The sequence below is a fragment of the Vicia villosa genome, unplaced genomic scaffold (genome assembly GCF_029867415.1).
Source record: "Vicia villosa cultivar HV-30 ecotype Madison, WI unplaced genomic scaffold, Vvil1.0 ctg.000318F_1_1_1, whole genome shotgun sequence".
NCBI lineage: Eukaryota > Viridiplantae > Streptophyta > Magnoliopsida > Fabales > Fabaceae > Vicia > Vicia villosa.
The window spans coordinates 446,359-460,921 of NW_026705139.1; the positions used below are offsets into that span (position 1 = coordinate 446,359).

The following is a 14,563-nucleotide window of genomic DNA, read 5'->3' on the forward strand; positions in this document are numbered from 1 at the left end:
TACTAATGTTACACGATAAGAATTGGAGTATGTGTCAATTAGTATTTGTTCTGTGTTGTAATTGAAGTATGTGTGAGTATCTGATATGAATATCCATATAACAGTGACACACATAGTCACATTCAGTCATTTTAATGTTTATTTTTGGGATTCTAAGGCCTAAAATCAACACAAGAAGGTGTCATTGCTGTTCTCAAGAATAGTCTTATAAATGTTAGCCAACACTAACAGTGACAGTAAGCATTCCAAAAAAGATTAAATGATCGGTAGATCATATAACTCATTAATTCCAAATTATCATCAACCTCAAACTAATAAAGAACTTACTCCAGAAAATTTTATAAATTAAAATGACATATAACACCAAACTACTCGCATTGGTTATATGTATAGTTATGTCAAAATCTTACGAAATTATAAATACAATTACACCTTAAAAATTAAAATAACTTAAAGAAGTAAATATGAAAACAAATAACATTTTAAATTCTAGAGTTCAAAATACAAGGCACCCATCACGCGAGTAGAGTTTCCTCTTGTTGTGGTAAAGTGAAATATATAACTTTCTTAATGATGGTCTCGAAAATATCACCTCGTCAACAATGTTGGGAAGCAGTTTACGACAATTTACCAAATCAATCTCTCTAAGTTGCGTGCAGTTGTTTACGACATGCATAATTCCATTATTTGTCACCTCATAACAACTTTTTAGTAACAGTTGCAAAAGTCCAGAACAACTCTTCGAGATTGCATAAAGTGTTTCATCGTCAATACTTGTAAATGACAAGTTCAACACCTTCAATTTAGGAATTTCAAAGTTCAATTCATGCAACTTCACTTGTTCACAGCTAGCTAAGTTCAAATATCGAATCTTACTACATCTCCTTAAAACTTGATAAATACCTTCATCAGATATGTTATGGCACTTGCTCAAATCAAGCCGCTCTAAATTGGGAAAAATGGAAGCAAACATTTTGATGCTTTCATCTCTTAGATGTGTATTAGCCAAATGGAGAGACTTTAATTGGGGGCGTACAACAAAATCCTTCAAAGAATTGGAATTCACTATATCCTCTTTCCCGATATTTGTGTAGCACATTTTGATCTGAGTGAGCGAAGGACACTTACGAACGAGGGAAAACAAAGTTGATTCTGTGAGCATCGTCCGAAAACTAAGGTTTATAGACACTAAACGACCCAACAATAAAGACAAGTCCATAACATGTTGGTCATTCCAAACATCAGCATGCCTTAAAAGATTTAAATGTTGTATAGATGGGCATCTCAACATCACAAGCTCTTCAAGTAACTCAGAATTCTTGGATAAATGTAAAAGGCATTGGTCGTCGATATTGTTATGACGAGAGATATTAATCTTGCGGAGGTTAGGAAACACCATTGGCGTAGTAGAATTTACCTTAACATTCCTAATGCCAAAATCACTCTGATGTTTTTCATCGTTATCGATGTCAAGTTCTTGAAGGAAAGGAAAGCATTCAGAGATAAGATACAGGTCGTCAATATGGAGAGAAGAAATGCGGGAACAAACGAGAGAGGTTATTGTTGTAATATTTCTAGAGAAAACTCTCAAGCCGTGTGCGGGAATGGTGGGTTGGTTGGAGATATTGAGCGAGGTTAGTTTCAATGGAAAACGAGAGATTTGGACGAGAAGGTCGTTGATGTCTCCCAAGAACCATGATAGGTCGAGAGAGATGAGATTGGTGAACCTTGGAAAGAGACGAGGGAGTAAAGGGAGTGTTGGATTCCAGACGGTGAGAGAGAACCGGAGACGGTTGGTAATGGAGAGAAACTGCTTGGAGACGAGGGAAAGAGATTTGAAGTGGCGACGGTTGTCATCTTCGTCGTCGTCGAAGATGAATTTGAAAACATATTGCCAGCAATCATCGTCTAAATATAAATCTGTTGAAAATTTTGGTTTCGGAGTTTTGAATAACAATCCCTTGAGTTTGAATACAAATCTCTTAAGTTTCAACATGTTGAGGACGTAGGTTTTGTGAATGAGTAGTGCTGCCGGTGGTTTTTTTGCATTCTATTAGGGTTTAGGTATCAGTACTGTTAAGAGTACATGCTTCTGCATTAACTAAATAATTTATATTAATTATGATAAATCTATTTATTTGATAAACTAATAAAAATTTAATTTAACTTTAATAAGTATAAAATAAAATACGTTTAGTTTGTTATACATACATTATTGTTAAAATGAAATATAATATAATTAATGTGGTGATACTACTGAATTAATATATCATCTCAATATTAAAGAAGAATCAAATTCAAAATCAGCAAAATTGAATTTGAGTCATCATTAATCCAGATTATTTTATTCAAAAAAATTATTTTAAATCATAATAGTAAAGTTACAAAGATTTCTTGATATTTTGAGTAATTTAATTTTAATAAGGTTGGCATGAAATTTAGAAAAACTATTGTTACAAATGTACCTATTGTAATATCCATATAATTTTTATATAACATTAATATAGTTTATTATCTTATAATATAATAAATAGCTTATAAATATTAGTGTAAAAAATAGAAAGGAAAAAAATTTATTTATTTATTTTATGTTACTTATTAAAGAATATGGGACAAAATGTTAACACACTTCATTCTAAATAAAAATAGAAGTCTGGGCTTAGGCCCTCTTGTAATAAAAAAAAATAGAAGTATTTAATTTAAAGTAATGCTAACGAGTGCCTCAGGGGCACTGGTTAAGAGATTAAAAAGATAAATTGAGCTTTTTTTTAATAAGCAATTGAATATAAGATATCGCACTAGAGGTGCAACCCTTAATACACTAGAGAGTTTTGTTACAAAGTAATGGCAATTTATACCAATCATAAAAATTTATCCTACTAGGAAGTTCCTTGTTACTAGCCCACCTCCATGAAAAAAACATGATATTTGATATCACTTCGTCGAAGCTAAAGGTACCGCCATCAAAGATTATTGTATTTCTCATATTCCAAGTACACCAAATTAAGGCTATCCAAATTGAATTTAGAATAACTTTAATGTTGGTGTTTTTCACCTTTTCTTGGATGCTCCCGAAATTCTTGAACTCCTCTAAAGAAAGCTTGAATTCATTCCCCAACCACATATGAATTCTATTCCACACCGCCTTTGTAGCATGGCAATGGAAAAAAAGATGTTCCAAAGTTTCCGGATTATTTGAACAAAAAAGGCAATCTATGGAAGAAAGAGTAGGCACACCTCTATTGGCTAGTTGGTCTTTTAGAGGCACACCTCTATATGTTTTTACCCAAAATATATGTATTAAATGCATTGAAAACATAAATAATTAACTTTTTTTAAAGAAGATTAGATATATTCAATGGACTGAATATAGAATATCTTCTTTATTTGGTATGCTTAACCAGTGCACTTGGGGCACTCGTTAGCATGACCCATTTAATTTATTCTGCGCATATTATATATTTTGTAATAAAATAAATTAATATAGTAATATATTTAATATAGCATCATAAATTCACAATATTAAAATATAATCAAATTTAAAATAACAATAATAGATTTGCAGCGATTTAATAATATTATTAATTAAATATATTCTAATTTCTATTAAATATTTTATTGTCCTTTCTTATTTTATGCAGACTTAGGGGTGGGAATAGGCCAGGCCGGCCTACAGGGGCCTATAGCCTAGCCTACTTAAGGCCAGGCCAAGTCAGGCCTATTTGATAAAAAGGCCAGATTTGGGCCTTTTTAAAAGTCTATTTAATAAAATAGGCCAGGCCTAGGCTATTAAAAAAGTCTATAAAGCCTTGTAGGTCGGCCTATATTTTCATATATATTAAAATTAGTCTAAATAGGTTGGCCTATATATGCATATATATTAGAAAAAGTGTTAAATAGATTGGTCTATATATGCATATATATTAGAAAAAAAATGTTAAATAGGTCGGTCTAAATGTTCATATATATGCGACCTATAAGGCTTTTTAAGTAATATAAATTAATTGAAAACATTAATAAAAAAGAGGCTTTTAAATAGGCTTTCAGGCCAGGCCAGGCTTTTAAAAAGGCCAGGCCAGGTTGAAAAAACGAGCCTATAGTAGGCCATAGGCCAGGCTCAGGCCTTATAAATTTATCGTAGGCCAGACCCAGGCCTTATAAAGCCTAGCCTAGCCTAGCCTATTCCCACCCCTATATGCAGTTTTGGTCTTCCAACCATTTTTTTCGAAGGCAAGAAAATATATTATAGCTCAAAGGCAAAAGAACACAAAGAACAAGAACTCCCAAAAAAGAAAATTACATTCCTATTGGAATCTAGCTTAAGTAAAACAATGGATTATTGCTAAACTCAAAGAAATTACAATTGGCACGCGTAATTTTCCCGATAAACGACCATCTCCAGATAAGAGCTTTACAACTCCACACAACATCTCTTGAGTTCCAAGACGAGTTGTTAAACACGATATCATTCCTACGTACGTAACCAGATGCTCCAAAGAATAGCAAGCCAAACAATTTCCTCCTTCCCTTTTTTTACCTTCTTAGTTCTACTGAAGTTGCTCCAATACCAAAAACTCTCCTTCAAATCTTCAAAATTAATAAAAGATAATCCAATCCACTCGGCCATTTCCTTCCAAACAATAATCACATTCCGACACCTCAAGAATCTTTGTTAACTTTAGTACATTACTTTTTTGAATTAAAGGTTGCATTTACAAATAATAAGAATAATCAGTTTCAAGAAAACCAATACATAACCAGATTTTAAATTAAAAAAAAAAAAAGATTTTTAGCCAAATATCTATCATGTTTCTTGAAAAATTTGGCAGTTGTGGCTGTTAGTCATTTTGATACAGGCGTACTCTTGATTAAAGAGAAGCTAGTCATTTTGATTCATTCTTTTCCAAATCACTTGTATTTAAATTCATAAACAACACTTATAATTTTATTTGGCTTGAATACAAATAATACAGAAAGACCACAAAATACAGTCGACTAATTGCTTTCAGCTCAAGAATATGTATGATCTTACATGCAATTATCCGTCATTAGAATATTCTACTAGACTGTCCAGCTTTTTGTTATCAACAGATCCCTATCAAAATCATTAAGAACTTTTTGTTATCCGAATTTCCCTCTTATGGATCAAACTATTGCAGAAACACAGCTATGTCAAAATTTAGGGATTCTAAGTAACTAATGCTCACACTCACACATATCATAACTAACAATCCAACTGAAACTTTTTTTTACAGAAAAGTATATAGAATCCAGCAAAAACAGGCTTCTATAAAACAAATTAAGAATCTTATCCAAGAAATATGGGCCAGTTTGTTTCAGCTTTAAAAAAATGGATTTTTTCTTTGTATTTTTGAAAATAGATTTTCTAAAACCGTTTTTTAAAATATTACAAGTTTTTTTATATTCGTTTTTTCTAAAATGAAACATTTAATTTGACATCCTATAACATAAACATACATAATTGAAGACCAAAACTTAGTCAAAATCATAATATTTTCAAAAAGTTGTATTTCAAAAATGATTTTTATGAAAATCTATTTGAAATAGCTTCAAAATTAAGTGATTTTTTTTAAATTTTTGAAGGATAGAAAAACACTTAGAAAGGAGGGGGGTGTTTGAATAAGTGTAGCTTTAAAACTTGTAAGATAAAAATAATTTGCACAATGATTTTTATCCTGGTTCGTTGTTAACTAAACTACTCCAGTCCACCCCCTTGGAGTGATTTACCTCACCTGAGGATTTAATCCACTAATCACACAAGATTACAATGGTTTTCCACTTAGACAACTTCTAAGTCTTCTAGAGTATACTGATCACAACCTGATCACTCTAGGAACAAACTGCTTAGATACCCTCTAAGACTTTCTAGAGTATTCTGATCAACAACCTGGTCACTCTAGTTCTTACAAATTAATGTAAACAAATTCTTTTAAGAGTTACAATGCTTCTTATAAAGCTATTATCACAACTGTGATTTTCTCTTAAGTTTAAGCTTAATCTCACTAAATATATTACAACAACAATGTAGTGAGGTTGAAGATGAAGTTTGAGAGCTTTTTGAATTTGACAGTGTTTCTGTATATTTGCGCAAGTGTTGTATTCAGCTTCTCATCAGAACTTCTATTTATAGGCAGGCGTTTGAGAAGATGACCGTTGGGAGCATTTAATGCTTTGCGTGATCCGTACAGCATTGCATTTAATGTTTCACTCTTTTGTCAACTACCTCGAGCCTTGCTTTCGCTGTGTCTACTGACGTTGCCTTTAATAGCTACTAACGTTCCTTTTGTCAGTCAGCGTAGCCTGCCATCTTGTACTTGCTTCTGATCTGATGTTTGTGTAAACAACGTTTGACTATCATCAGAGTCAAACAGCTTGGTGCAGAGCATCTTCTTGTCTTCTAACCTTGAAGTGCTTCTTAGCGTGATACCATGAGAACTTCAGTGCTTCTGCTTCTGATCTCAAGTCCTTCTGATGCTTCCATAGACCATGTTCTGATTCTGCTTGACCATCTTCTGATGTCTTGCCAGACCATGTTCTGATGTTGCATGCTGAACCTTCTGAGTCAGTGCTTCTTACGCTGATTTTGTGCATACTCTTTATATAATTCCTGAAATGGAAATTGCATAGTATTAGAGTACCACATTATCTCATACAAAATTCATATACATTGTTATCATCAAAACTAAGAATATTGATCAGAACAAATCTTGTTCTAACAATCTCCCCCTCTTTGATGATGACAAAAACATATATAAATTATATGAATTTGCAATCAGAATATCAGACGGCTAAAGACAATTACACAGTTATAACATAAGCATATAAACATAATGTGTGAATATGTCTCCCCCTGAGATTAACAATCTCCCCCTGAGATAAATAATCTCCCCCTGAAATAAATACTGGAAGAAATTTATAAATAAAGGACTTCCCTGAGTATTTTCCATTTCAATTGAGACGATCACATATGCTTAGATCTTCAGAACATTCATAGCTTCTGCTTCTTGCTTCCATAGGACAGCTTCAGAGCTTGAATTTCTTCTTGGATCATTGCATGCTAGATTGTATCAGAATATTGTTGAATGTACCAGAGCATCATCAGAGCATCTCTACATCCTGAAATGTTACAAAACAACCTACACGACAAAAGTCAGAGCATGAATGAATCAGAACATAAAATATGTATCAGAACATATAATATGTATCAGAGCATAAACAATAATGTTTCAGAGCATATTTAGAACAAAAACATGCATCAGAACATTTAAGGGATAAGAATGAGTTAGAGCATATTCTATCATCAAAATATCATAACATTCTTCCTTCTTGCTTCTGATCTTGAAGCTTCATAGCACTCAGCTTGCTTCAATTTCCATGAGCTTGTTTCCATACAGAATTGCTTTTCCCATGTCTTTGCTTCTCATGTTGAGCTTTTAAGATTGTCTTCAAACCTGCAAAACACTTAAAGACACAGAACTTGCAAATTCTTGTTAGAAATGTGGAGACTTTTTCCCAACAACTGATAATATAAATCAGATCATTTATCACATTTTCTCTCCCTTTTTGTCATAACATCAAAAACACAAAAGATTCAGATGAAAAACAATATGAGAGAAAAGAAGATAATTTTCATTGATAGCAAAAGAGAATTATCAGAAGGTACAAGGAAGATGCATAGAAGACAGATGCAAGAAACAAAGAAACAACTAAGACACAAAGGACTAAGACGACCCTAGCTTAGATATAATCTTGGCCAGCATGTCATGAATCCCAACATTGCTCTCAGTCTGCCTCTCCATGAAAGAGCGGAACTCAGCATTGGTGTCTTCTTGCTTGTCAATACGAGAAGCTAGCTCAGCTTGGTTCTTCTGAATAACCTCTAGAGTCTTCACTAGAAGAGAGGGTTCACCAAAAGAAGCTTCACAACTTCTGTTCAGAGGGACAGCAATCTCAACAGCAGCTTCCATTGTCAGATCATCATCATGATTTTCCTCAACAGGAATAGTCTCAGCAGGATGATCTTCAGCATCAGCTTCTCCCATATAAGTATCTTCTTCATACTCAGGAGCAGGAAGATCAGAATCTCCATTCTCAAGAGCTTGAAGAATGGCAGCAAGATTCCTTGGAGCAGAAGGACCTTCAACTTCTGGAGGATCAACAACTTCTGGAATGACCAAATTGGGGTCCTCCTCAGAAGGATTTTCCCTCAGAAAGTCAAACAGTGACTTGAAGTCTCCAGTCAGAACTGGATACTTAGTTCTCCAGACTACAATTTCCCTGCAAGGATTAGCTTCCAAATCCGCAGAAACTCGTGCTACAGCAAGTTCATCAATGAACATCTTCTCCTCAAGAACTCTCATGTTTCTGATGGGATGATAGTATACACCATCATCAGCTTCTAGTCGATAGCCAGCATAACCAGGTGCAGCAGCCACTAGTCTCTTCTGGACTTTCATTGCTTCAACCTGAAAATACTGCCGAAAGCTTCTCCAAAGGTTTCTAGTAGAAACATCATCAAGATCATTGAGGAAGGCGTCTCGCAAGAGATCCAGCCTAGAGACAAATTCATGCTTGAACAACTCCAGGAAGATATGAGGTTCAGGTTCAGGAGGGTTGAAGGTGAATTTGTAGTCAGGGTAAAGGAGGCAATATGGGTTGGATTTTTTGGGAGGTAAGGGATGGGATAGTGAAGGTGGAGCTGTTGTGGTGGATGAAGATGGAATATCTGTAGGGAGGATTGATGAGGATGGGATACCAGAAGATGTGGGAGGATAGACATTTAGAGGAGTGGGGTTAAAAATAGGTGAAGAAAGAGATGGTTGAGGAGGATTTGGAATGGTGAAGGTGTTGTGAGGTTCAGAAGGAGGTGGTTGGTATACTTGTCTGGGAAAATTTGTAGTACTTTTAGTACGGAAAGACTCCCTGATGCGCTGATCTTGATAGTCTTGGGAGTTTACTTTGACAGTATCAAAGGTGACCCTTTGCTTCTTGGCTATCTTGGCTTCTTCTTCTTGATCCTTTCTCTTCAGCCTTGCTTTTTTCTTCTTCTTATCCTTCTTCTAAAGGTCAGCCAGAGAAGGAAGCACTCTTCCACGAATCCATGCAGGATCAACAAAAGATTGAGCTCTTACAGACGCTTCCAGATAGTGCTTAACAGCCTTTTTAAGTTCTTCTTGGAACAAGGTAGCAAAGCCTTCAACCGGAATTCTTCTGGTCAGAATATCTGTGGGGATTACAGGAACAGAAGTAATCTCCCTGATAAGTTCCAACCTTCGCAGATCAAAACCATTAATAACGTGCCCTTGAATAACTCCAAAGAACTTGAACGTTCCAATAGTCCTTAGGGAATCCATCAAATCACTTTCTATCAGAATATCTGAAATCATTCTGGCGAAAGGAATGGCAGTTTTTGGAAGGTGAGGATACTTCTCACGTTGTTCATCTCTTCAATAGACGTCTTCAAATTTTGAAAGAGAATGTTGGAGATGTTGAGTTCAATTCTTCTTCCAATGCAGAAGAGAGTATATTTATGATCAGGACTAATGTACGATGAGGAGGATGATCTTCTTCTATGATGGAGAGATCCCAGAATAATCTCATCCCTAACTTGGTAGAACGGCCTCAACACACCAGTTTTATGGGATTCAGTACCAGTAACATTTGATATTTGTCTATCAACCTGTGGCCAACAAACTCTGCCATGAAGAGGACCAGTACATCCTTCTTCATCTTCCAGGTTGTACAGCTTCCTTATCAACTTCTCAGTTATCACAACTTCATGCCCTAACACGAAGTAGATGATAGCAGTTGGGGTAACCGTTGCATGAGCCCAGAAATCTTTCACAAGAGCCGGATAAATTGGTCCAACCAATCTATCAAGGTAGTTTGACCAGCCTTGAGCCATTGTCTTTGCTTCGGGTTTGAAACCATATATCTTCAGATTTTCAAAATCCACTGAAGATTCACATAGAACTTCCATTTCTGAAGCAGGAATGGAACAGGTCTTCAATGGAGCAAAACCACGCTTGCTAAAAACCAGTTGAGTGGAAGACATTTCTGCTTGGTTTGAAGAGTTTGATGAAGGATTCATGGTGAAATACAAAGATGCAGACACAGGCTAGGGTTTATGCGTTGAATGCAAAAAGAGAGGGACGAATGAGGAGAGAGAGTGAAAAAGATGAAATGAAAATGAAGAGGAGTATATAAAAGGTTGGGTAAAAGAAAATAATAACTGCAATATGGTTTAAGTGAAATGATTACAGAAAAACATGACATCAATTTGCATTTAATGAGATATGACGTTAGGAGAGATAAAGTGACAGAATGAAATGATTTGCACAGTTACCTAGGGCGGCGTCTCCTCAATTGCACGCATGCTTGTCCAAAAATAGTGAACATGTGTTCATTTTCTGGAAAAACTAGTGACAACTGTTTTACTTTAAAAGAGATTCTGAATCAACTTAGATAATGAAACGTTAGTAATAACAGAATCAGAACTTCTAATTGATCATAATCAGAACTTCTTATAAAAACATAATCCCAACACATTTCAGAACTTAGCCATACGTAAGACCTTCTTATCTTCTCATTCTGGACATAAGTCCATACTGATATTCTTCAGAATGAACTTAAACCTATCTTCAGCAAGGGGTTTTATAAAGATATCATCCCATTGATGGTCTGTATCCACAAAGTTTAAAGAGAGAACACCCTTCTGAACATAGTCCCTAATGAAATGATGTTTAATCTCAATATGTTTAGCTTTGGAATGTAAGATAGGATTTTTAGATAAACATATGGCAGAAGTATTATCACAGAAGATAGGAATGTTACTCTCATATATTTGATAATCTTCTAGCTGACTCTTCATCCAGAGCATTTGTGTGCTACAACCAGCAGCAGCAACATATTCTGCTTCTATTGTTGAGAGGGCAATGGTAGCTTGCTTCTTGCTGTACCAGGAGATCAGGTGACTTCCTAGAAATTGACAACTTCCAGAAGTACTCTTCCTTTCAGTTCTGTCTCCAGCATAGTCAGCATCACAAAATCCTACTAAGTTGTATTCTTTAGATCTTCTATAGACTAAACCAACATTAGTAGTACCTTTCAGATACCTCAGAATTCTCTTAACAGCAGTTAAGTGAGATTCTCTAGGATCTGATTGGAATCTAGCGCACAAACAAGCACTGAATAAAATATCAGGTCTAGAAGCAGTTAAATATAGAAGAGATCCAATCATACCTCTGTACAACTTCTGATCCACCTTCTTACTTACCTCATCCTTACCTAGAACACACGTTGGATGCATAGGAGTTTTGGCTTCTTTACTTTCAGAAAGATTAAACTTCTTCAGAAGTTCTTTCACATACTTCATTTGATGAACATATGTTCCATCAGAAGTTTGATTGATTTGAATTCCAAGAAAATACTTGAGTTCTCCCATCATACTCATTTCAAATTCAGCCTGCATAGACTTAGCAAACTCCTTTCCAAGTGAAGCATTAGATGTTCCAAAAATAATATCATCAACATAAATTTGACTAATTAAAATGTCCTTCTTAGATGTTTTACAGAAGAGAGTCGTATCCACTTGTCCTCTAGTGAATCCATTGTCCAGAAGGAAAGAACTTAATCTTTCGTACCAAGCTCTAGGAGCTTGCTTCAATCCATACAATGATTTCTTAAGTTTGAAAACATGTTCTGGTGACTTAGAGTCTTCAAAACCAGGTGGTTGGTGGACATAGACTTCCTCATCTATATAACCATTTAAGAAGGCACTTTTAACATCCATCTGATACAGAGTGATGTTATGCTGAGTGGCAAAAGAAATTAATAAGAGAATAGATTCTAACCTGGCCACTGGTGCAAAGGTTTCTGTATAGTCAATACCTTCTTGCTGACTATAACCCTGAGCCACCAGTCTGGCTTTGTTTCTTACCACTTCTCCCTTCTCACTAAGCTTGTTTCTGAAAACCCACTTTGTACCAATGATGTTGAATCCTTTTGGTCTAGGAACAATATCCCATACATCATTCCTTGTAAACTGATTAAGTTCTTCTTGCATGGCAATTATCCAGTCTGGATCTTCTAAAGCTTGATCAACAGAAGTTGGCTCGATCAAAGAAACAAGACCTAATTGACATTCTGCATTGTTCTTAAGGAATGCTCTTGTTCTGATGGGGTCATCTTTCTTTCCAAGAATCACATCTTCTGAGTGAGCTGAGGTGAGTCTAGAAGATCTTCTGACTGTTGGCTCTTCAGAAATTCTGAGATTCTCTAAAGATGCAGCAACTTGACTTCTGATTCTTTGCTTCTGAGATTTTCAGCTTCTGAAACTTTGCTTCTTGGTTCTACAGCTTTTGATATATCAATATCTATATCTGCAAAATTCTCAACCTGCTTTGGCTTTTAAAGACCAAGCTTATCATCAAATCTGATATTGATTGATTCTTCTACAACCAATGTTTCAGTGTTGTATACTCTGTAGCCTTTAGAGCGTTCAGAATATCCAAGAAGGAAACATTTTTGTGCCTTAGAATAAAACTTACCAAGATGATCTTTAGTATTCAGAATGAAACAGACACATCCAAAAGGATGAAAATATGAAATGTTGGGCTTTATGTTCTTCCACAATTCATAAGGAGTCTTATTTAGAATAGGTCTTATAGAGATTCTATTCTGAATATAACATGCAGTGTTTATTGCTTCTGCCCAGAAGTGCTTAGCCATATTGGTTTCATTGATCATGGTTCTGGCCATTTCTTGTAGAGTCCTATTCTTTCGCTCTACAACTCCATTTTGCTGTGGAGTTCTAGGGCAAGAGAAATCATGGGCAATACCATTTTCTTTGAAGAACTCCTCGAAGAATCTGTTCTCAAATTCACCACCATGATCACTTCTGACCTTTATGATTTTGCACTCCTTCTCAGATTGAATCTGAGTGCAGAATTCAAAGAACACTGAATGAGACTCATCCTTGTGTTTTAAGAACTTTACCCATGTCCAGCGGCTATAATCATCTACGATGACTAATCCATATTTCTTCCCTCTGACAGATGCTGTTTTGACTGGTCCAAACAGATCAATGTGCAGAAGTTCTAACGGCCTTGAGGAAGAGACAACATTCTTAGATTTGAAAGCAGGTTTGGAAAACTTGCCCTTCTGACATGCCTCACAAAGAGCATCTGATTTGTATTTCAGATTTGGGAGTCCTCTGACCAGATTTAGTTTGTTAATCTGAGAAATCTTTCTCAAACTAGCATGTCCTAATCTTCTGTGCCAGACCCATTGCTCTTCAGAAACAGACATAAGGCAAGTCACCTTCTGCTTCTCAAGATCTGAAAGATCAATCTTATAAATGTTGTTCTTTCTCTTGCCTGTAAATAGGATTGAGCCATCCTTCTGACTTACAGCCTTGCAAGACTTTTGATTGAAGATAATGTCATAACCATTGTCACTTAATTGACTTATGGACAATAAGTTATGCGCTAATCCTTCTACAAGAAGTACATTAGTTATGGAAGGAGAGTTACCAATACTTATGGTTCCAGAGCCAATAATCTTGCCCTTCTAATCTCCTCCAAACTTGACTTCTCCACCAGATTTAAGCACCATGTCTTGGAACATAGACCTTCTTCCCGTCATGTGTCGCGAGCACCCAGAGTCCAGGTACCATGACATTTTGTGCTTTGTCTTCTTTGCTGCTAAGGATATCTGCAACAGAAATTAACTTCTCCTTAGGTACCCACAGTTCCTTGGGTCCTTTCTTGTTAGTTTTCCTCAAGTTCTGATTGAACTTGGGTTTAGCATGATAAGTAACAGGAGGAACAACATGATATTCTTTAGGTTTGGCAGCCTGATATTTTTCTGGTTGTGTCACATGCTTCTTGGTGTGTGTAATGTTAAAGCTTTTGGCATGTGAAGTGAGCCTAATATCATGTGAGTGGCCATATTTGAACCGATCATACAATGGCTTGTATGTGATTTTCAAATCATCTACAGGTTCAAATTTACATGGGATATCACCCTCATAGCCAACGCCAATCCTTTTGTTTCCAGAAACACCATATATCATAGAAGCAAGATGACTTCTGCCAATACTTATAGATAGAAACTTTCTGAAGCTCGAGTCATATTCTTTCAGAATATGATTGAGACTAGGAATGGATTTTTCTGATTCAGAAGGAGATCCAATATCTTTGGATAATTTTAAAACTTTTTCCTTCAGTTCAGAATTTTCCACTTCCAGCTTCTTAGTTTCAAATTCAAATAGCTTTTTCAGCTTTTTGTATTTGATACTAAGATGAGCCTTGAGTTCCAGAAGTTCAGTTAAGCTGGAAACTAACTCTTCTCTAGATAGTTCAAAAAATACCTCTTCAGAATCTGATTCTGATCCGTCATCCACTGTGGCCATCAGTGCAAGGTTTGCCCGCTCGCCTTCAGAGTCTGATTCTGATTCTGATTCTGAATCATCCCATGTTGCCATAAGACCTTTCTTCTTATGAAACTTCTTCTTGGGATTCTCCTTCTGAAGTTTTGGACA

At 35.6% G+C, this 14,563-nt stretch overlaps 1 protein-coding gene across 1 annotated transcript; it reads right to left on the reverse strand.

The window, feature by feature from the left end:
* Window positions 1–496: 496 nt before the first annotated feature.
* Window positions 497–1,996, reverse strand: LOC131626683 (SCF E3 ubiquitin ligase complex F-box protein grrA-like). The gene has a single exon (XM_058897524.1). The coding sequence runs from the start codon at window positions 1,994–1,996 to the stop codon at window positions 497–499; it is 1,500 nt and encodes a 499-aa protein (XP_058753507.1).
* Between the last annotated feature and the right edge of the window lie 12,567 nt (window positions 1,997–14,563).

What these genes read in the sequence shown, in the direction of transcription:
- LOC131626683 (XM_058897524.1), bottom strand. Translation starts at nt 1,996, where the DNA reads ATGTTGAAACTTAAGAGATTTGTATTCAAACTCAAGGGATTGTTATTC.